Source organism: Mandrillus leucophaeus, unplaced genomic scaffold (genome assembly GCF_000951045.1).
Source record: "Mandrillus leucophaeus isolate KB7577 unplaced genomic scaffold, Mleu.le_1.0 Scaffold232, whole genome shotgun sequence".
NCBI classification, from domain to species: Eukaryota; Metazoa; Chordata; class Mammalia; order Primates; family Cercopithecidae; genus Mandrillus; species Mandrillus leucophaeus.
This window is the reverse complement of record NW_012102388.1, coordinates 10,416-34,173: the sequence shown is the minus strand read 5'-3', so window position 1 is coordinate 34,173 and position 23,758 is coordinate 10,416. Positions and strand designations below refer to the sequence as shown.

The following is a 23,758-nucleotide window of genomic DNA, read 5'->3' as shown; positions in this document are numbered from 1 at the left end:
CAACAGGGAGTGGTGGGGACTGTGGAAAAGAGGCAAGCTCTTACAGCCAAAAGCTGCCAAGAAGAAATGCAAGTCCACTGCAGCCATATGTTCCAATTTTCTAGAAAAGCTGGAAGTCTATGTTTTTATATGAAATCTTCCAGCTCTCTAAATGATGATAATTCTACCTTAAAATATGACTTTTGTCAGACAAAACATATCTGCCTAATGGATGAGAGCTTGCAACCTCCATAATTGACTAAGAAGTTGAAAGACCTGAATCCCTATCATAAATCTATAGGCTAAACTGAAACTGATGTCCAGAAACTCAGTGAGATGAGAATTTGGTATTAACATCTTCCCTTAAGTGACAATTGAAGTGCAAAGGGGAAAAGACATACCGTTCTGAAATCAGGTGTCGGGGAAGAGGAAGTGGGCCAGCTTCGCACACGTTAAACGTGAACATTATTTTGGTGAGGCATCTACTCCTGCGAGCCTTGGTTCTTTTTTTCTTTTTTCTCCCTGCGTCCTCCTGAGTCATAAATTCACTAGTCCACTTTCTTCTGGGGACGCATCTCTCCTGCTCGCTGCCATTTAAATTGTCCCAATCGGACCGGAAAGTGAAGGTGGCGTTCAGATAGAAGTATGGAGCTTTGATTCCTGGTCTTAAAGGGTCCTAGGAAAACTGCTCTCTTGACATACATCATAAATATCACCAAAAACTTGAAAAGAGAAAGAGGTCAAGAAAGCAGGAGAACAGAGAATGAAGCCCTTCCTTTGCAGAAGGTTGAGTTACACCGGGCTGCGAGGCATCTAAGACAGCTCTTTATCGTTGGGACGAAAGGTGAGAGGAGGAAGAGGTGATTCCACAGACATTCCTCAAAAGCAGGATTAATCCCAGCACTTTGGGAGGCCGAGGCAGGTGGATCACAAAGTCAGGAGATCGAGACCATCCTGGCTAACACGGTGAAACCCTGTCTCTACTAAAAATACAAAAAAAAAAAAAAAAAAAAAAAAGGATTTCCTGTCCAGGGTCTAAACTGCACATAAGCCTCATTTTCCAGGTCATTCCAGGTGTCCACAGGAGAAATGAGGCTTTGGGTTGTTGGCGTCAGGCATAGACACTCAGAACCTACGTTTATCAGAATATGCCCGACGATATTCCACATCATCAGGCATCATACGCTGTGTTTCCCAAAGTGTACAGTGTGGCCTCCAGTGACACACATGATTGAGATGGACCAGCAGGATCCACCTTCCAGTTGCACATTGGTTTTCGTGTGCAAGAGAGAAAGCCGTCAATATGTAACCAGTACACCCAACCCATTGTTCGCTGGTGATAGAAAGGCTTTTGAAAAAACAAATTTTAGTAAAATAAATACTTTTAAACAAAATACACACTAAAGAGTAAAGAGACGATCTGTGATGTAGAAAAATCATAAAGTTAATAGTCAAATGAAAATGTCAGTTCCTCCTGTCCAGGATGGAGCATGGTGGGAAATGGAGCTGATGTGTGGGGTGTGGGGAGGGGCCAAGCCCTGCCTGCCCACTACTTGACACCACCTCGCTTTACGCAAAAAATGCTTTCCATTTTCTCAAGCAAAATATGTGATTTAGAAGGCGGTGTCAGTGGGAAAGACCTGTTCTCATTCTTTCTGGCTCACACGTTGCCCTGTCGCTGCCTGAACACCTGGCACTTCCTCCTGCAACTGGAGGCAGTGCCTGGACCACAGAAAGCCTTTCCTTGTCCTGTCGCTTCCGCCCTCCAGATCCTGTCTCCTCTGTCAGACACCATCCTCGCTGAAAAGACCATCACCGTGCTGGACGAGAAGGTGACCATCACAGACCTCGGGGTGCAGCTGGTGACGGGGCTGTCGCTCTCCTTGCAGCTCAGCCCAGGAAGCAACAGAGCCATCTTTGCCACTGCAGTGGCTCAGGAACTTCTGCAGAGGCCAAAACAGGTATGGAGGAGGGCTTGAGACACACTTCAGCAGGGGTCCCACACCAAGGGGATCACACACCAGGCAGGCACCACGCCAGGCGGGTCCCATGCCAGGCAGGTGGCACAGTCGAGTGGGATCACATATCAGGTGTTTCTCCGTCTGCAAAGGGCTCTTATGAAGCAGGTGACTGCTCTGCCTCATGTTTCCCAGCTCCCTCATGCAGAGATGAAAAAAAGAAATACAAATATACATAAGGATTGCAACATGTAAAAATGAGAAGCCACTAAGGGGCAGGAGCCCTGGAGGAAAGGCCCGCCCCTCATCCACCACAGTGCAGGTGCATGTAGGTGGTCACCTGTGCTCTCCACATCCTTCCTGCTTCCATGAGGGCATGAGGGCACGTGCAGGCTCACAGCAGGTGCACAGCCTGCTGCCAAGGTCCTGATGGAGCGGAGCGTGACAGACCTGCTGAGTGGGGAGCCCGTGGCGGGACATCGCTTCCAGACCATTCATTGTTCAGCTCAAGGCAGAAACAGAGAATTCATGGGGATGTCAGTCACAATTTTCTTTTACTTTATTTGGAACCAGTGTGAGCTAATAGAGTGTGTTGTGTGTTTCTGTGTGTTGTATGTGTGTATTGCATGTGTCTATGTATGTGTGTTATATGTGTGCATATGTATACATGTGTTGTGTCTATATATGGGTGTTGTGTACATATATGTTGTTTTTGCTTTGTGTGTCTATGTGTATGCATGTGTGTGTCTTGTGTCCGTATTTTGTGTTGCTTGTTTTGTGTGTGTTGCATGTATGCTTGTGTTATATAGGCACCTCTATGCATGTATATGTGTTGTGAATATATTGTGTTGTATGTATGCATTGCATGTGTCTGTGTCATGTGTATACATATATGTGTGTGCTGTGGGTCTATGTGTGTCATGTATGTTTTTGCTTTATGCGTGTATATGCATGTCTGTCTTGTGTCAGTATTTTGTGTTGTATGTATGTGTTGTATAGGCACCTGTGTACATGTATATGTGGATATGTTGTGAATGTGTTGTGTGTATGTGTGTGGTGCATGTGTTTGTATGTGGATACAATGGCTTACAAAGGGGACTGTTATAGGGGACCTTTGAAAGTAGTATGTTCTCCCTCATTAGAGGTAGATAAACATTATTTCTTAGAACATAGGAATTTGGGTGAAGCTCGCTTAACAACAAAACATGGTGGTTGCAGGTCATTAGTTCTTTGTGCCCTATGAAAAGGGATCATCTTCATGTGGGCAGCTGGAATCCCTCCAGCCCAAATGGGCTATTGTTCTGACTGCTTCCCTTCTGGATCCAGAGCCTTTTCTGCACACTCTCCCTCAGCAGGATGAGGTACCAGGCCTGCCCTGCTTTCGTGCACCAGCAGCGGCTGTGACCATGTTCAGAGGAGGCAGGAGTGCCACACTGGACTTGCCAAGAGGCACAAAGCGCCTTCCCACTTTCCCAGCCTGCACCTGTCATGTAATGCTCCCCTCTCAGGGATGAGCTAATCTCCTAGTCCTTATACTATAGTCTTTGTTTGCAGAGTTTTGGATTAGAAAACACTTGAAAGTGAATGATCCCAATAACAGAATTGAATTTTTGGGCAAAGCAAACCTCCTTTTCTCAAGGAAGAATGCCAGCCGAGAGGCAAGTTACAGATGGCAATGAAGAAATAACCTGAGGCTTTTCACTGTCTTTGTGGGTGATAACATCAGCTGACCACCAGCTAGGCGTTAAGGAAGGGATAAGATGCAGCTAGAAGGCCAGAAAGCTAATCCGTTCCTGACATGCAGAGCTAAACACGCTACCCTGAGATTTGCTCCATAGGTGGTTTGCAGGGCTCTCACTCCCTGCCTGCAACTTGGCTCTGACAGTGGTAGTTTCAAGAACTCCGTTGTGCATTTGAATGCTCTGCTCAGATTTCGTGGCAGATTGAGAGAACCTGGTAAGTCAGTGTCACGTCCAGTAGCTTTTGCACTGTGCCTTGGCAAGGTTCTCCACTTAGCAGGGAGTCCAAGCCAATGTCTAACAGCGTTAAGTATTTCTTGGCTGAGCTGAAGGAAGGAGCAGAGGCCACCAGCCACATTTGAGGAGCCTTTCTTCTTACTTCCAAAGACTAAATAACAACTGTGTAAAATTACTTCTGTCATGGTCAGGGGCCAGTGGGTTGTAAGAAAAAAAGTCCACCCAAGGAAAAGCTTAAATAACAAAGGATGTGTTATGAGGATTGGAGGGATCTCACAGAACCCAGCTGCAAGACCTTGGAGGAAAGGGAAGGTCAACACTCTCATGCCCACTCTCTCTCTCTCTCTCTCACCTGTGTTTTTACTTTGGTCTAACTCATTATTGTCTTCCTATGGATAAATGCCATGCCCAAACATTTGCTTACACGTAGTCCACAAGAGGGCTTCATTCCCAATTTTATATGAGCCCCCACCACACAGCTTCTCAACCTGACTTTGCCAGTCTTGTTTTTCTGGTTTCAAGTTTGAGACAGAAAGAGAAAGAGAGAGAAGAGAGGGACAGAGGGTGAGAGTCATGCTGGCTGGCTCAGCGTTGCTGAGATTGATGGCTCTAATGGCAGCAGCTGTCTCGTTCCAATCAGCTGTTGCTGTGGCCCAGCGGGCAGGGTCAGGGGCCGCCTAGTGCTGTTCATCATCTCGGGCTTGGGGCGGAGCAGGTTCTCCGAGAGGGAGGGAGGGGGGAGGAAGCAATGGATCTGCCGCTGCGCTGTCAAGCATAATGACATCTTCACCAAAATTAAAGGCTGGCATGAAATTGGAGGTCATCTCCAGTGATCTGCCCGGTCAAACTGTTTGCAAAGAAAGTTGGTCTAAATCAACAGAGTGAAAACAGCAAGAGACTGAGAGGTGCACAAACCCCGGCTCTGGCTGCTTTTTGGTCTTCCAGTTTCCTCCAGTTGGGCTGGGTGAAGAAAGAGACGAAGACTCTCCAATCAAGATGCTTTCCCTCTCCTGTTGTCAGGCCTAACTACTCCCTTCAAGCCAAGACTATGTCCTGAGATCAGGACATATCTACTCCTGCAGGCTCAGAAAAGGCAGGGCTGGCCAAACCGCAGCCTGCAGCCCTGCAGTGGGATCTCATCTAGATCAGACGCTTTTATCTGTGTTGCCAGTAATCAGTGGAGACTTAGTATTACAACTTATAAATAATGTAATAAATATTTTTCATTTGAATGCGTAACACTTGTAAATGATTCCACTCACCAGTAATTTCCTTTGTCGTGCAATTTATTATTGTTCAGAAGTCGATTCTGAACAGCCCAAGGGCCCATCTTCCTTTTAACACCTACGGGAGGAAAAAAAAAACAAAAAAGCAAAATCTTCTTATGGATTGTTTAATACCGACCCTCTTTTGTCATTTCGTTGTTTTATTTTGCTTTTTTGCATCTTTGTGAGAATTCGTTTTCTTTTATACTCTTGGTACTTCTCATCGCTTATTTCTACACTGTTTGAAAGGCTTGTCTTTGTTCTCGTAGCAATATTTTTCCATAGTGTGTCTACTGTACTAAGACTTGGGGCTCAATGAGCCTTTTGACCCATTTTAATTAACTTACATATTTTTCTCAATAGGAAGCAGCCATCAGTTGCTGGGTCCAGTTCAGTGATGGCTCAGTCACACCCTTGGATATTTATGATGGGAAAGACTTCTCCTTGATGGCCACATCTTTGGATGAGAAGGTGGTCTCCATCCACCAAGACCCCAAATTCAAGTGGCCCATCATTGCTGCAGAAACTGAAGGACAAGGCGCTCTGGTCAAGGTGGAAATGGTTATTAGTGAATCCTGCCAGAAATCCAAGCGGAAGAGTGTGTTAGCTGTTGGAACAGCAAACATCAAAGTTAAATTTGGCCAAAATGATGCTAACCCCAACACCAGTGACAGCAGACACACAGGGGCAGGGGTTCACCTGGAAAACAATGTCAGTGACAGAAGGCCCAAAAAACCATTGCAGGAATGGGGGAGTCAGGAAGGACAGTACTATGGCAGTTCTTCCATGGGACTCATGGAGGGACGGGGCACCACGACAGACAGGTCCATCCTGCAGAAGAAGAAAGGCCAGGAAAGCCTTTTCGATAACGACAGCCACTTGCAGACTGTCCCCAGTGACCTCACCAGCTTCCCAGCCCAGGTGGACCTCCCCAGAAGCAATGCGGAAATGGATGGGAATGACCTTATGCAGGCATCCAAAGGGCTGAGCGACTTAGAAATTGGGATGTATGCTTTGTTGGGTGTCTTCTGTTTGGCCATTTTGGTCTTCTTGATAAATTGTGTGACCTTTGCTTTAAAATACAGACACAAACAGGTTCCCTTCGAGGAGCAGGAAGGGATGAGTCACTCTCATGACTGGGTTGGGTTAAGCAACCGGACAGAGCTGTTGGAGAATCACATCAACTTTGCCTCCTCGCAAGATGAGCAAATCACTGCCATTGACAGGGGCATGGATTTCGAGGAAAGTAAATATCTCCTCAGCACAAACTCCCAAAAAAGCATCAATGGGCAGCTGTTCAAACCTTTAGGACCCATCATCATCGATGGGAAAGACCAGAAAAGTGATCCCCCAACATCCCCTACCTCAAAAAGGAAAAGGGTGAAATTTACCACCTTCACCGCCGTCTCCTCCGACGACGAGTACCCCACCAGGAACTCCATCGTGATGAGTAGCGAGGATGACATTAAGTGGGTCTGCCAGGATCTGGACCCTGGGGACTGCAAAGAGCTGCACAACTACATGGAGAGATTACATGAAAATGTGTAAGCCAGACACACGCAGACATTGGTTCTCACTCACCTTTCAGCCTTTAATTCCAGGATGTGTAGCAACGGTGCCCCCGGAAGAGAAACAAAGCAACAGGACAAAATAAGGATGACACTGTCCATGGAGCCTCAGCCAATGACCCCGGTTCAGCAGCGAGGCCTGGAGTCCGCATCGACACACACATTCCAGAGTACAGTGTCTTGCTTAAGAGGTTTATCATGCATGGCAAGATTTTTCAGACTTGAAACAAAAACGAGTTTGGAATCACTGAGCATCTGAGTTTCCAGGAAAGAATAGCCTCTCTCTCTCTCTCTCTCGAATCAAAGCAATTTGGATATTGTAAAATCCACATGGCTCCAATATTCGATATTGCAGACTACGGGAGAAAAGCGCAACTCAGGTGGAGCATCCATGGATCAATGGGAGGAAGCTGTCCTCGAAACCGGAGCAGCACATCTCGCTGTGAGCGAGATCACGGGCGGTCCAGTGCCGCCGTCTGCTGGGGGAGGCATGACTGGGAGTCATTGTCTCTCAAAGGCTGGGCCAGAGCTGGCTCAGATCATGGGCAGGCCAAGGCAGTGGCTGACAAGGACTGAAAGGGAACATGTGGGCTAACAGGCCACAAATACCTTTGTAACTACATGCCAAGGACAAATACACGGACACAAATCCTCTGAGCCCTTCAGGGCACTTCTTTATTTGTAAACTAAGGATACTGGGCATAGAATTTGAATCAGGTTCAAAGAACCAGGCTCTTTTGATTCCTATCAAGTTCACAATGTATCCATTTCTATTCCTCCACTGCATTGCCACCCTCCCCAGAGCCGCTGGTCACCCGTGGGTGGGGGAGGGAGAGGGCAGTTTCTAGTGTTAGCTGAGTCTTTTTTCTCCCTCTGGGTTTTGTGTCAACTCCCAAGTGACATTCTATAAAGAAGCTCACCCCACAGACCTGGGCGTATGTCCCACGCTGTCCGTCTTTGAAGAGGCTGGTCTCTGGGCATGGGCGGTACTCACAGTGAATTCCACCCCAGGGGATAGACACTCCCTTGCTTTTCTAGAAAGAAAACAGGGCCACTTGGGACGGGTCTTTCACTGTTCATGGCAGATCTCCTGTCCAAGAATGTGCCCTCGAGGCTGTTGAGACAAATCTGGGTGCCTGTGTGGAATGTGCAGGACGTGTGGAGTTGGGGGGTTCTGGGTGTGAACGCGGTGGGTCCAGTAGGAAGCCTGGCCTCGCACACACCGTACAGCACAGAAGCCTTCTTCGCCTTGGAGGTGTGAAGGGATGAGGGGCGTCTGCGTGTGGTGGAGATGGAGGTCTGCAAGCACTTGGTCCTGCAGTCAGCCCCAAAAGGTTTCGCGTTGCTTGAGATCAGCATGACTCAGGACATCCCTGAATCCCCTCACTTATGGAGCCTATGAAGATGGGGAGAAGGAGACATCAGCAAATTCCTGCCCCATATCACGCTCGCTCCAAGGTAGAGAATGGTGTGTTGGGTGCCAGCCAGATAGGATCCTGAGAAAGATGGTAGGGGGCAGCGGGTGGAGGGCAGAAGAGGCCGTGCTGTTGAATCCATTCCATTTTTCACTCTTTGTCATTTTCTTTCTCTCTGCTCTTTCGATGTCTGTTTTCCAGTCTTTCTCTCTGCTCTTTCGATGTCTGTTTTCCAGTCTTTCTCTCTGCTCTTTCGATGTCTGTTTTCCAGTCTGTTTGTGTGTCTCTGTATCTCTCTCCTCCTTTGAACCTATCTCCCTGCTTCCTCTCTGTCTCTAATTTTGAGTGTGTGTCTTTACACCTTCTCCCTCTCCATAGAATTGAATTCTCTTTAGATCATGTGTGTGTAAATTTCACCAGTCTACCCTTCCAACCTTAGCCCTCTCCCCTGCAACTGTGGTGCTATCAGTTTGCTCTTGAGACTGGGGTTTCTGCAGCCAGTAAGTCACCTGCTCTTGTCCGCAAGCTTACCTACCTTGTTTGGTTGGGTGATTAAGCTGTCACCCCTTTTGATGAGAATCCTTTGCTTTCAGTAATGTCCTCATATTTCTTTCCATTCTTACCTGTGTCATGTTCTGTTGAGTAATGCAGCCACTGCCCGCTCCCAAATCCATCTACGTGTAGAATGTACTGTAGATTGTAAGAATGTAATATATATTTATAAACTTACTGACTGTAAATATAAAGTTTGCATTCAGTGGCTTTATGACTGTCCTTTGTCCTTCTCCATGCTGACCCCCTCCAAGGGGCTTGCATCAATCGCAAATGGCTCTGCAAAAGCTGTGACTCTAAATGAAATGCAGATTTAAGGATCCCAGCACAATCCAATTACACCCTTACATCGTGTAGTGCTGCCCTCTGCATCGAGGGGATGTTGACACGTGATGACAAAGTGCATTGTGTACTAAGTGTCTCTCCTTCAGGACCTGAAAGGATTTGCAAATAAATCACACGTGCAATCCTCTCCTAAAAGCCTACTGACTGATAGTGGTAAGTGGAAACTGTGGCAGGCAAGCATGTATTCCAGCCTTCTTTTGGGCTGGAGTGAGGAAAATTTTCCGTCCTTCCTTTGGGTCTTGAGTGTACATACACACAATAACTCTGGGCTGGGTTAAAAAGTTGATTGTAGATTCCTTTATCAACTGCAGCCCCAAGACAATTCTACATAACAAGAAGTTGCATGGATTCCTTATATTCATGCAAACAATAGCAAGTGATAGATCAATCTTTTACTCAGCCAGTATTTACTGAGCAGCTACTCTGTACCAGGAATAGCTGCGAGCACTAGAGACAGAGTCATACATACAGCAAACGCACATGCACTTTCAAAAACCTTACTTACATCTATTTGAGTGGGGGGAATAAACAGCACACAAAATAATTTCAGATAGTCTGGGGTTTTTGTTTTTGAGACAGGGTCTTGCTCTGTCTTGTCGCCCAGGCTGGAGTGCAGTGGCACAATCTCAGCTCACTACAACCTCTGCCTCCTAAGCGCTGAAGTGATCCTCCCACCTCAGCCTCCTGAGTAGCTGGGACTACAGGCACATGCCACCACACTCAGTGAACTTTTGTAATTTTTGTAGCTATTGGGGGTCTTGCTGTGTTGCCCAGGCTGATCTTGAACTCCTGGGCTCAAGCAATCCTCCCACTTCGGCCTCCCAAAGTGCTGGGATTACAGGTGTAAGCCACGGAACCCAGCCAGTCATAAGTTTTGTAAAAGACAATGAAACTGGTTGCAGAATGGAGAAAATTGAGGCAACATTCAAAACTTTGATAATTTCACCTTAGAAATCTAGATTTCTAGCATCGCTTGAGAATTCAGACACTGGCAAAATGGAGCTGCCAATCTGACTTGGCCCCAATGGGGCAGAGGTTCGAGTCCTCTCCACCCATGATGTCTTCTGGACCCAGAGTTGACCAGCTCCATTTATGCTCCATCTCACCACTCTTCTAATAGGTGTTTCTCCCAAGTTACGGCTCTACCCAAAAGTGGGGGAAACAGAGAGGGAAGGAGCCATGTGTTTTCAAGATCATTCAGAAAGAGCTCATTGCTTTATGAAAGGGAAGAAAATTCCTGTGTGTCTCCTAGGCAAATATAGAATGTCATTGTCCACAGAACACAACTGAAGATGCCATTACGATGCAAACCGTCACGTGATCTGTGTGCCCAGAATCCAAGAAAGAACTGATAGGAAAATCTGAACTGAAATGTCCACGAGGTGTCTTTTCGAGTGTGAATAAATAAGTGATGCGGGTGGTTTCTCTCGCACCTGGCTGGTTCGCTCTCTGACGCCACCTGCGGGGCCCCTGGAGGCACTGAGTTTCCCAAACTCCCAAGGAAGATGGTGCTGGAAGCTGGAGGGCTGCCGGCCTCATCAGCATCTCTGTGGGGGTCTGTCCCTTGCGGCTTCTCAGTTCCCTCCCTGGACTGAGGTTACAGGTACTTTACCATAACTAAGTACCACAAACTGGGCAGCTTAAATCACAGAAAGGTATTGCCTCACTTTTCTGGAAGCTTGAAGTCTGAGCTCAGTGTGTAGGCAGAGCAGGTTGCCTCGGAGGGTTTACTGGGGGAACTCCTGCAGGTCCCTCCCAGCTCCTGCGGTTGCTGGCATCCTTGGTAGTCCTTGGCTTATAGAAGCATCACTCTAATCTCTGCCTTCAGCTTCATGTGACAGACTCCCTGTGTGTGTGTGTCCAAATGTCCTCCTTTTTGTGAGCCGGGGATCTCACTTTGCTACCCAGGCTGGAGTACAGTTGTGATCAACTCTCACTGCTGCCTCAACCTCCTGGGCTCAAGCAATCCTCCCACCCTAGCCTCTCAAGTAGCTGGGACTACAGACACACACCACCACACCTAGCTATTTTTTTTTAATTTTTTGTAAATATGGAGTCTCACTATGTTGCCCAGGTTGGTCTCAAACTCCTGGCCTCAAGCAATCATCCTGCCTTGGTCTCCCAAAGTGCTGGGATTACAGGATAAGCCACCGTGCCCGGCTCCAAATTTCCCCAAGGAAACTAGGGCCCACTGTACTCCCCGTATGACCTCATCTCAGCTAATTACATCTGCAGTGACCCTATTTCCAAACAAAGTCATCTTCTGATACTAGGCGTTAGGACTTCCACTATGAATGTGGGGTGGGGGAGACACAGTTCAATCCATAACACCAACCACTGGTCCTAAGGTCCTAGGCAGCTAAGCCTGTGCACAAGCCGAGGGCAGCCAGTTGTGACGGCCCTGGCACTGGGCTGGTGGGGCCCACTGGCCTTCCAGGAATGTGTCTTACCCCTCAGAGCCTCACCCTACCCTCGGTTTCACACCCATTTTACAAATGAGTCTCTGCTAAGGACACCCTGGGAGTGTAAGTGAACAATTTATCTTTTTCCTTCTGGGAAAGCTCAGAACTGTGAATTAATTACCCAGTTGGCACTTCCCAAGGTGCAGTCATTAGCTCCTTGCCACCCTTTATTTTGCCCTTGCAGCAGCAAATGATGCTCTGGCAGGAAGATGGGTGAGCCCGGGGTGTCCCCCAGTGGAGACTGGCATCCTCTGAGCCGGTGATTACTGTGGATGACTGCTCTGGCGGGTGGAGAGGGGAGGCAGAGGTGAGAAGTGCTACAGGCCAGAGGCCCAGTGCAAGTGTGACTTGGATCGGCAGAATCTCTGCCTGGCCAACAGGTCCTTCTTCTCAAGCACACTGTGACACGCCTTCCCCACATCTGACCCCAAACGATATGTGTATATGGGAAAACATGCTGATCTGTTCATCAGAAAGTCAGAGATAGGAGAATGCAGGGTCTGTCCTTAGCACAAAGGCTACCTGTGTTGTGGGAGATATATTGGTTTTCTGGGGCCATCATAACAAATCACATAACAAAGCAAACAGGGCTGCTCACGGCAACCAGAATTTATTCTCCAAAGTCCATAGTCACGATGTTGGCAGAGGTGGTTCCTTCCAGGTGTTATGAGGTCAAATCAGCCCCATGCCTCCTCTTCCAGCTTTGGGCGGCTCATGGCAATCTGGGGTCTCCTGGCTGCTGCACACATCACTCTAGTCCCTGCCTCTGTCATCACATGACCCTATCTCCCTATGAGTCTTTGCGTCCAAGTTTTCTTCTCTTAAGCAATTCAGTCGCTGGATTTTGGATATACCCTAATTCGTATGACCTCATCTTACCTTGATGACATCTGCAAAGACCCTATTTCCAGATAAGGTCACATTCACAGGGACTAAGAGGTAAGACTTCAACATGTCTTCCTGGGGGACACATTCCCATCCGCTCCAGGGAGAAAGAAGTCCCCACGGCAGAGAAGTTGTTCTGTCTTCCTGTTTGCTTTAAAGAGAATCCTTTCATTGCAAGTGATGTAAAAACTAAAGTGGGCTTAAGGGAAAAATAGCAGGAGTGAGGAAGAGGATGTGTTACTTTCTAGGATGGAAAAAGCAGTGGTGCATCCAACGTCTGTCCGGGATGGTTGGTCCAGGGGCTCCCTGTCTCTTCTCTCTGTTTTCCTCTGTATTTGCCTATTCGTCTTCATTCTCGGACAGCCCATTCTACGTAGCAGCCTCCGGAAGCTCTAGACTTGGTATTAAAGTCGTGCAGGTAACAATCGCAGAGCAAAGACAGTTAACTTCCCAACACGTTCAAAAAAAGTCCTCCATTGCCTCCTATTGTCCGGCGTGAGTTACTGGCTAAACATAGTCAGATCTGTTGACGGAATGGCCCAGGCCTGGTCACAAGTACCTCACCCCAGCCCTGGCACCTGGAGAATGAGGAGCAAGTCCTCATCTAAACCACAGCAGAGAGACTAGGAGTAGAGGTTCCAAAGGCAGCATGGAGACACTTTGCCATTAACTGGGGAGATGTACGCTGTTCTTGCAAAGCAATGCACCCCAGTGCGCCCTTTCACTGCCTCCTCCTGGCTTCTGTGCCCCCAGATCCCATTCCCACGAGTTTTGCTGTCTAGACATTCAAGAAGACTCCTGAGCCAAGATTAAAGGACCCCAGAGAATGCCGGGCCATGGTGAAGAGTGGGAGTCAGCCCCTTCACCGAAAACCTCTGTGGGGGCCCCTGCAGAGACCCCGTCCTGTCTGGCCCAGTGCCCGTGAGCGCCCCCTGCAGGGCCGGCACTCCGTGCAGCTGTTCTTTCTGCCAGAAATTCAAGCCAGACCTTGAATTTCTCACAGCTGTTCTTCCTGATGTTGAATCAAGCCTGACTCACCAATTATGCTAATAGACTCAGAGCCCGGTGGCCGATGATTGTCTTATGACTTTAAAAGCTTCCGCCTGGCTCTTCTTTGTTCCCCCTGCAGGCAGAGCCCTGCGAGACCCCTGGGTGAATCTTCTAAGTGGGCAGTCAATGTTTTTCTAAATGAAAATTAACAGAGTGACCTTTAAAAAACATGATTTAAATCATGTCACTCCTGGTTTAAAACCCTCCAGTGGAGGCCCATAATTCCTAGAATAAAATCTGGACTCCATCATATGACCAAAAGGTCTTATGTGATGCAGAGCTGCCTGCCACCCACCCTCACGCCCACCGCCCGCCCACTCGCTCACTGCAGCTCCAACCCCACCGGTTTCCTTATGTCTGTTCCTCTGTCAAAAGAAGTGCACTCCCGGCTGGGCACAGTGGCTCACGCCTGTAATCCCAGCACTTCGGGAGGCCGAGGTGGGCAGATCACCTGAGGTCAGGAGTTCAAGACCAGCCTAGCCAACATGGTGAAACCCCGTCTCTACTAAAAATACAAAAATTAGCCAGGCATGATGGTGGGCGCCTATAGTCCCAGCTACTTGGGAGGCTGAGGCAGGAGAGTCGATTGAAGCTAGGAGACGGGAGATTGCAGTGAGCCAAGATTGAGCCACTACACTCTAGCCTGGACGACAGAGTGATACTCCATCTCAAAAAAATAAATAAATAAAAGAAAGAAAGAAAAAAGAAGAAGCGCACTCCCACCTCAAGGCCTTTGCCCGTACTGCTTCTTTCTGGAACTCTATTCCCCCAGATTCTCAAGGTCTCGCCCCTCCTCATCATGCATGTCTTGGCTCATACTTCTATTCCTAAGAGAACACATCAGAGCAGCCTCACCCCTCCCATGCCATTTTCTTCCACTCTGATCGTCTTATATAGTTCATAGCATTTAGAGCACCCTGAAATTGTTCTGTTTGCTTTTAGCTTATTGTGTGTCTTCCCTAGTAGAATGTGAGTTCCAGAGGAGTAAGGAGATAGTTCAATCTGTTCCCTGCTATATACCCTGTGACTAGAGTCATGGCTACAAAGAGTCAGCAATCAATAAGCATTTTTTGAATGAATGGTTGCATGGCCAGATGATGGTGGATTGGAGGATGGGTGGATGGATGGATGAATGGTTGAAGGCTCATTGGATGGATGGATGGTAGATGGTTGGATGGTTGGATGGTGGATGGATAAATGGATGGATGAAAGTTGACTAGATGAATACATGAATGGTGGGTGGTTGGATGGATGGATGGATGGATACAGGGGTGGATGAAGTTTGATTAGATGGATAGATGGTGGATGATGATGGATGGATGAATGGATGGACAGACAGATAATAAATGGCTTACAGAGGGTAAATGATGAAAGCACAATCTGATAAATTTAAGTGAGCCACCTAGTGAGAACCAGGAGACTGAATGCTGCCTGAGGATTGATTTTATATAGTCCAGTTGCTCTGCTGTATGGATGTGATACTAGCATCTTTCACTGGGCCAAAGACAAGCCTTCATTATCTCTGTACTGGTCATTTCAGGCGAGACAAAAATAAATTAGATGCAATTTCTTCCCTCAAGAGACACATAGAAAATGAAACCTCTTCTCATCTCTTTCTATAGCAACCTTGCTGGCTTAGCCCTCTGTGAATGAAGCATGGTTTAAATGAAACATCCCTTCCTCCCCAGATTAACCTTACTTAACGGAAGCCTTCCCCTTAACCAGGTTTCTGCCAGTCATATTCCATACAGTTGATAACTCCAGTCTACTGGTGAGTAGACATTTTCCTGGCTGTTTCAAGTTTCCAAGAAAAGGGAGGAGGCTCTCTTCTTCCTCTATAGCCCCCCCAATACTTGATACACATTTGGACCTGGGAGTTGAAGCACAGACAGTAGTGCCCAATGCAATTCCCAGCTGCCTTGCAGTTCAGGTGGGGGCACGTAGCTAATTCTTGGGAATAGCCATGAACAGTAATGAGAGCTGTCACTTCCAATGAGAACAGGTAAGAGCCAGTGTGAGTTCTCCATGTGCATGTTGACACATGGCGTCACACAAGGGAACCTGGAGAGCACCTCGTCCTCATCAGACTCTTTTCAGCAAGAAACAGACCTTTGTTCTGCAATACCACTGGTATTTTGGGTTATTTACTACTGTAGCAGCCCGCCCCCTGACCTGATGAATACAATACTTATTAATTTATCAGATACTGCTCGGCTTAGTGAGTGGCTGCAATCTGACGAGCACATCTTCATGTGGAAGCGGCAACTTGGGGGGAAAGGCAAGGGTTGGATTCAGGCCAAACTTGGTTACTTTTCCCTTTTAAGGTTTGGCCTGACCTGGGCGCCCATGAAGTCTTGACCTGAAGGAGCAGAACAAATGCATCATCCTGAACGTGAAGAGGTCTCCCAAGGCCTCATTGTGATTTTTATTAGCAGCTGCAGGAAAGCGACAGTTGCCTGCCTTGCTCCTCGCACTCATGGCGGGTGTGAGCTCATTAGTCTGTTCACTGTCTGCTTTGCTCTGTCTGCAGTGATGCTGCCCAGAAGCCTGACTTTCCCCAGAAGGCCCCTGTGCTGGCCAGTTCTCCAGCTGTCCTGCCTGCCCTGCTCCCTTCCTGCTCCATGCAGATGTGCGTTCGTGCGGGAAGGGCTGACCCAGCTCGGAAGAGTCAGGCTCTTCTGGGCTGCACGTCCTTGCGCCTCCCCACAGCTTCCTGGACACGGCAAGCAGCTTAAGGTCAGGAAACAGCAGACCCGAGCTCCGTGCCAGCTGCCTCTCCTTCTGAGAGTGGCAGATGCGAGCCGCCTTCCAAGCTCAAACCTCAGCGTGGCCTCTGCTGCTCAAAGAAAAGTGGAGGCTGCCAACGGCTCCTGTGCTCCCCATTCGTTTTTGAAGTATTTTATGATGCTAAGATCTGATTCCGTAAATACAGCCAGGAAACAAACACAAGTCACTCTTGTCCCTGAGCCTCCAGTTCATCACTATAACATGGAGAGAATGTCACTCGGACTGGGCACCCTTTGAAAAGGCCTTGCAGCTGGTAAAGGTCTGTGTGCACCCCCCCAACTTTTCACAATGTATTGGTGGCTCTGCCTGAGCACACCTCTGTGGACCCCAATTCCTGTGGTTTGGTTGGTGGTTACTGCTGCTACTTAAGACACACCCTTTTCTCCTCTGTATGTCCAAAGCTTTTTCTACTCCCCAACTTCCACTTCCGTGACCCCAGCTGAGCCCCACGACTTCAGTCTGTGCCCGCTGCTTCCCTGTGCCAAGCCTTTGCTAGAGCAGGTGAGCCCCATCCCACCACAAGTCCGGGCCACCTCATTAAAGTGGCTGGAGTGACCTTACAGGGACAGCCACAGGACCTCCACCAAGCAGCAGCCTGTTCTTGGCATGCATGCAGGAAGAGCTGTTCAAAAAAACACTCAGCAGAGGTGACCATCTTGAATTGGACACAAGGGTCCCTGAGACTGTGTTATGTGGCATCGTCTGGCTAAGAGCTGGCTCTACCTTGGCCAGCCCTTGGCCTCCCCCTAGCCTGGTGGGTCTGTAGAGAAGCTGGAGTTACTTAAGCCCACGGCCTCAAGCCAGCCTTCTCTTGAACTCCAGGCCTTGTAACAAAACAGATCGTGGTCTTCCAGCCTCAAGAAGGGTAGTGAAGGCTACACCCCAGAAAAGAGATGAATGCCAATGAAAACAGAGATTTTTGTCCTTCCCAGCAGGTCGACAGAGGTCCCAGAAGACAAAATCACCAGTGCCTTCTTCTATCCCTATCATTTTAGGAGGATGTAGACCAAGAATATCTCTCAAGTCATCAGATTAAGCTAAATATCTCAGTGCATAATTTCCCTTTTCAAAATTTCCATTGCTCCATGAAAAGGAACCATCCCTGTCCACCTTCAGGGTGGGTTTTCTGGGCCACTCTGTCCTGAAAGGGCGGGAGGTTCCTTCCCATCCTCCTCCTGCCCTGGCACCTGCAGTGGCTTCAGACACCACACGAAGTAGACTTTGCTGCTCTCTCAGGGTGGTTCCATCCATTCCCAAGGGGCATTCTCCCCGCCATGACTGTCACCTATGATTTACCATGGGGAGGACAGTCACCGAGCCTGGAGCAGAGCTCCAGGGACCCTGGAGCAGAGCTCAGGCACCTGTAAGTGAGACGACTTCTCGAGTTATATTTTTCTCCTTCGATAAATAAACAAAATCTAAATCCTCCCAGTTTTAAAAAGCCTCGAGGAATATGCAGAACTCACTGTTGTCCCTTAGGTATTTGAAAATAACTATGCTTAACAACAGCAACAAAAATCATCTGGATCCATGGCCTAGCAAATTCCTGCTTCTTCCCTACTTTTGAGATGCTTTAAAGTATACCAAGGTTTTGAAAATAATTCCCCATCTGTCTCGCTGCTCCTCAAATAACTGAGATGTAATCAATATGTGCAATTAAAATTTTCCATTTGTTGATATATAATTGGACAGACAAATAGCCTGAGCTCTAAGTGTCAATATATAGATCTTGGCAAGGAGGATAATCTGCTGCGAGCAGCTATTAATCATATCGTACACCTGCTTGGGAGGATTTCAGTAACTTTGTGTTGGAGAATATGAATCATTGGAGATTCCAGTCCATTAAAGATTCTAGTCTTGATCTTCAGGCTCCAAACGTCAAAGGAATTTTATCAGAGTCACACAGCTAGCAAGTAGCAAAGCTACACGTTTTGGGTAACCAGTGATTATTGGGTAGGGCATAATAGCTTCCGAACCCCTTTTTTATTACCTTCACAAATTCCCTGGGGCATCACCTGTCCTCCTTGGGCATATTCTTGATAGAACAGTAAAGGCCAGTGGTTGAGCTTTTGCCATGGAATTTAAAGGGTTGGGGCCTTCCTGCCAGCACTGGGTGCCCGGCCAGCAGGTGGGCACAGCCTGATCCAGGGGAACCAGGCAGACGCTCTTTCGTGGGCCAGGGACTCTCAAACAAATGACCCAGGGACAAAGGAGCAGATAGAATGCCCCCATCCCACCAGGAGCAACTTGCCCAGTTGTTCCTGCTTGGGATCATTCCACAGTGTCTGCCTTCCAGCCTCCAAAGCTACCCTGTTCCCTGTCTATTTCCAAACACCCTGGTGATTCTGCGAGTTCCCAGTGGCTGTCCAGTAAAGTGTATTTTACTTTAGTAATAAGGTCCATTTCTTTCTTACAACTAAACATCCTATCTGATAAAACTGGTCTTCCTCTCAGATGCTGCCTGACAAGAAAAGGACGTCTGTTGTCTCTATGTGACATCCAGGCCACCGTCAGCTGGGGAATCTCGGATGCCTTACATTTTGATAAGGCCCCATATCAAATAGGGTACAAGCCACACTTCCAGGGAAAAGAAAATTGAGACATTTATTTCAAGTGCTGGTTTAGAAAGGAACGGTCCATGGCCAGGGGAGGCTCCGCCTCTGACTCACAAGCTCATCTAGGGATGCATTTCCTTCTACCAAGATGCTCCTCCAAGAATCACCCTCACCTACAGCCTTGCTCCACCTCAGCACTGCTGGCATTTTGGGGTGGGTGATCCTCCATGGGGGGACCGTCCCGCGCATCACACGGTTTGTTGTAGCACCCCCTGGCCTCCACGCACCAGAGCCAGTCACCCCTGCCACTGGGACAAAACTAGGTCACAACCTCAGTGCCCTCATTCCAGCCCGCAGGGAGAAAGGAGGAAATAAAAGGCAGTGGTGGCTGAGTGAGCTCCTTTAGGACCTGGCCAATGCCAGGCCCCTCCCTCTGCTCCATTAGCACCAACTTGTCCCCGGTCACTCCAGCTGGAGGGGAGGCGGGAGGCGTCTCCAGCTGAGCGGCGTGAGCCTGGCTAAAGCACAGGGGGATCTTTTTGCTAAATGAGGGGGAGAAGTCATAGATTCTGGAAACAAAGAGCAGTCTCTGTCGCAAGCCCTGACAGACCACTCCAAATGCCCGTCTCACGGGATCAACGAGAGGCAGGGCAGAGAGGCCTGGATTCAGGTTATCTCAGCTGGATATGTGTGGAGATAATTATGTACGCACATGTGTTTAACACACATACACACAGCACACATATAAAGCATACATGTGCATAATACATACATGTACACATATACTTATGTTTATATAACATCACACATACATTGTACATGCATGTACGTTATATGTGTATTTACACTCATGTATATACATAGAAAACTCCCATGTACATAACATACATGCACACATATATGCATAAATAACGCACATATTTAACATATATATACACTCTCTGTTTCTTGGGTTCTCTAGGAACGGGAGACCTAGAACATAGAGAGATTGTAAGAAAAGTCAGTGGGCATCATCTCAAATGGGCAAAAGTATACTCGCCGTTGCTGCAGCAAAGCCAGTGGGCTCAGAGCAGGAGCTTTGGGGTCATAGGGACACAGATTTGAGCTTGCTGCTGGTGCTAATAACCCCACGGTACAGAAGATGCAATGAAGGTTTAAAGAGCGGAGGTTTTGAGGGCGGACAGTCACTGATTGGAATCTATGCTCTACCACTTCCTAGCTGAGGAAGTTTACTGACTCTCTATTCCTTGATGACTATTGCCTTGTTTACTTCACTCTAATCCTCAATCATTTCGTATGTGAAATGGGATGTTAGTTGTGCAAACATCATAGGGTTGTGAGGAGGGGTAAGGAAATGGTGCACATTGGCTGGCTATAGGAAGCGTTCAGTAAACAGGAGGTATCACAGCTGTGAATAGTACCAGGTTAGCCCTTCATGGATGCTGAGGGGTGGATTATAGCACTGGGCTAGGTCAGTGGTTCCTGAGACCTACTTGGAGAAGAGTTTTTACAAAATCTAGATAGAAAAGCACCCCCTGTCCAAGGAATTTGCAGTTGATTCACTGGGGCAGGGCCTAGGAGTTTGTGTTTGTAAAGGCTTCCCCCAGCTGATTCTGATGTACAGCCAGGTTTGGGAAGTGGCCTTCCAATGCTAAAAGTTTATATTCCAATTATTTAACTTCACTCTCTGCCCTTTTATCTTCATGCCAGAAATCCTAGCCTTGGTCCCTTCCCAAGCCATTAATAAACATTTACGACTCTGCCGTCCTTCCTCCTTCCAGTCCTGATCAATAGTTCTCCTCTTAGTATTTGGCACTCCTCTTCATGCACTGGGCAAGCTCTCAAGGTCAGTGATGGGCAAAGAATCTTCTCTTTAAACAGTAGTGCTGACCTGCAGGATTCTGTGTTCTGAACCATTCTGCGGTGACTGGATTTAAAGCAGCCCTCTGCTCTATGTGCACGGCAGAGCGAGACGGGAGCCACACCCAGTAGAATGCTGTTGGGTAGACCAGTGCCGAATGCTGCAGAGGTGTGGCGAGCAAATGAATTCAGTGCAGAGGGTGGCTGCCGGCCCCAGACACTGCTGCCACCGATGAAGAATGAGCCTCCAGACGCCGGCTGCAAGGAGCTCCGCTCCTGTATGGAGCCCGTGTGCGGTTACTCAGACAGCTCGCCAAGTGACCCCCAGAAAAAAGGCAAGACTTGACTCTTCAAAGTACATGAGGTAATTTATCCTAAAATTGGACCTGTGCATTTGCACAACAGATAAAGGCATCAGGTTATTTCCTGCAGAGCTTACTGTCCTGATGAAACACTGGGAACAACGTAAATGGCCTTCAGTAGGAAGCTAGCGAAGGAGTTCATGGGGCTCTCTGCTTCTGTGGGGTTGTGACAGCACCTCAGTCCCCATGGACATAGTACTGGTTTCCAAGGCTGTAAAGGGCTGATATGGGTTCTCCCGGCCTTGTGTGGACCCCATAAGTGTCTCCAAGCTTCGAGGCCGGTGTGGACTCCATTGTCTAGTGGTGTGGACTGGTATAATGGGTTGATTACAGCGAGAAGCCCCAATTCTTCTCCCCATGTGCACACCACTTCCCTCTTTTCAGTTTGAAATATTTAATAAAGATTCTATGTACTCAACGCATACAACATGATACTTTGATATTATATATACGTTGCATAGTTATTTTCAATATATCTCTGAACTCTATTGGTGGGGCGGGGAGTGTATTTCTCCACGTTTTGAATCTCAGCTGACCTTTCCACTTGCCTTAGTTCACAAAATACAGTCGGTGTAATATTGTGCCAGTTCCAGATCTACGTATCAAGAACCCTTGAATGCTCCTGCTCATTCTTTAGAATTTTCTGGCTCCATATTAACAAGTCCAGGCTAGCTTGCTGAGGAATGAGTCATGTAGGACAGTTGCCCTTGTCAAGGCTGCAAACATAAGACAGCGTAGCCAGCTGACCACAGAAACCTCAGTAAACTCAGCCAAGATTTAAGAACTGTCCAGCCAATGCACAGATGCATGTATTGGATAAATGTTTATTAATAGTGGGGTTAGCGCTTGTGGGTTTAGTGCTTGTATATCGGGCTTAGTGCTTGTATATTATGCAGCAGGAGCTAACTGATACATCTGGGTAGGGCTATGGTGGTTCCCTAATCTTTATTATAGAGTCAATGTGGCTTCCTGTTATCACACAGTATTCTATAGGACCCATAGTATAAAGGATCTGTGGAGTCTCTTCTCTGGACACATAAAGTCACCCCAGGCTTCCAGGACCCCCACATGTGCCCCAGAAGCAGAAGATTCAGACCTCACCATCATCAAAATAAGTGTCTCTGTCACTACGATGATCTCTGGGGAAGAAGGCACGGACAGCTGTGATCCAGAGCCAGCAGAACAGTGGCTATCATTGTGGTTGGCTTTTTCAGTGGGGATATTAAGGTTTACAAGGGAAGTCACTGTCATCAGTTAACACAGGTGGTGACACATGGCAAAGACAAGGTTGGAATCTGGATGGCAACATTGTCTCCATACTGTCCCCCTGGGGCAGAAAACTCAAGTACCTGCCAGGGCCAGCCAGGTAATGAAATGTGTGAGTCGTCAGACCTGACTGCATTTTCTTCAGCACAGAAGCACGTTGCTTGCATATTAAACAGGTGCACAGAATCTTTACTTACACAGAGAATTAGCCTCTCTATCATTGTTCTTGGAACACAAGAATGATGGGCTTCCCTCTTGACTCTCCCGTAAGAAACACATGAGCACACACATCATGATATACAGAAACTGACAATTGGGTTTAGTGTCAGGAAGACAATTAAAAGGGGTAGGGATTGAGGAGATGTTTTTCTAAAAGGGGTGACCACCCCCTACACACTGGGCATGTGGAAATGCAAGCTCAGTGTCTTCAAGCTTTTCAAATTTTCAGGAGAATCAGGAAGTTTCAATCTGTATGTGAAACCTTCAGATAGGCAATTCTTCGTAGCTATCTAAAAAAATAAATCATGTTGGGATTGTAGGAAATAATAAATGAAGGAGGTTATACTCTTTGACAGTGTGGTTAAAATAAAAATAACAGGTAAAGTGAATTGAGTGCTCATAAACACAATGTTAAGCAAAAGAAGACACAAAAGAGCAATATACTATATGATTGCATTTGTAGGAAGGTCAACAACAGGTGAAATAACATATAATGATATGAGTCCAAATAGTGATTACTGTCAAGGTTATATTGCCTAGAAGGGGTATGAGAAAGCCTTCAAGGAGTACTGCTAATGTCCTATATCTTAATCTGGGTGGTGGTTTCATGGGTGGTTACATATTTAAAAATTTGTAGGCTGGGTGCAGTGGCTCATGCCTGTTATCCCAGCACTTTGGGAGGCTGAGACAGGCAGATTGCTTAAGCTCAGGAGTTCAAGACCAGCCTGGGCAACATGGCAAACCCTGTCTCTTCAAAAAATACAAAAGTTAGCCAGCTGTGCTGGTACACGCCTATAGTCCCAACTACTTGGGAAGCTAAGGTGGGAGGATCACTTGAGCCCAGGAGGTCGAGATTGCAGTGAGCCAAGATCATGCCATTGCATTTCAGCCTGGGCAACAGAGTAAGATTCTGTCTCAAAAATAAAAATAAATACAAATTTTAACAAATTGAAAATAAAAATATGCAGTTCTGTGCATTTTCCTAAACTTAAATTATAGCTCTATCAATATAACAAAAATGATAATAATATAAACTATAAACAACTGTATGTTATAAATATGAAAAAAAGAAAAATAAGTGAAATGTATTGAGCACTATGTGGCAAACACTGATCAAGGATAGTTCACATATTTCATTCTCACAACTACCCTATGGTGGCAAATTTTACCATCCCTAATCTATAAATGAGAAAATCGAGGTTCATAAAAACCATGGAACTTTCCCAAGTTCATGCAGCTCATACATAGCAGATG

The 23,758-nt window shown here is 47.3% G+C and overlaps 1 protein-coding gene across 1 annotated transcript in view; it reads left to right on the top strand.

The window, feature by feature from the left end:
* The window catches only part of TMEM132D (transmembrane protein 132D), a 902,502-nt gene extending 895,005 nt beyond the window's left edge, over nucleotides 1-7,497 (top strand). The window contains exons 8-9 of the mRNA XM_011981941.1: nucleotides 1,749-1,940; nucleotides 5,542-7,497. Coding sequence (XP_011837331.1) covers nucleotides 1,749-1,940; nucleotides 5,542-6,726 — 1,377 coding nt within the window. The 3' untranslated portion in view covers nucleotides 6,727-7,497. The remainder of the gene's footprint in view (nucleotides 1-1,748; nucleotides 1,941-5,541) is intronic.
* Nucleotides 7,498-23,758: the final 16,261 nt, after the last annotated feature.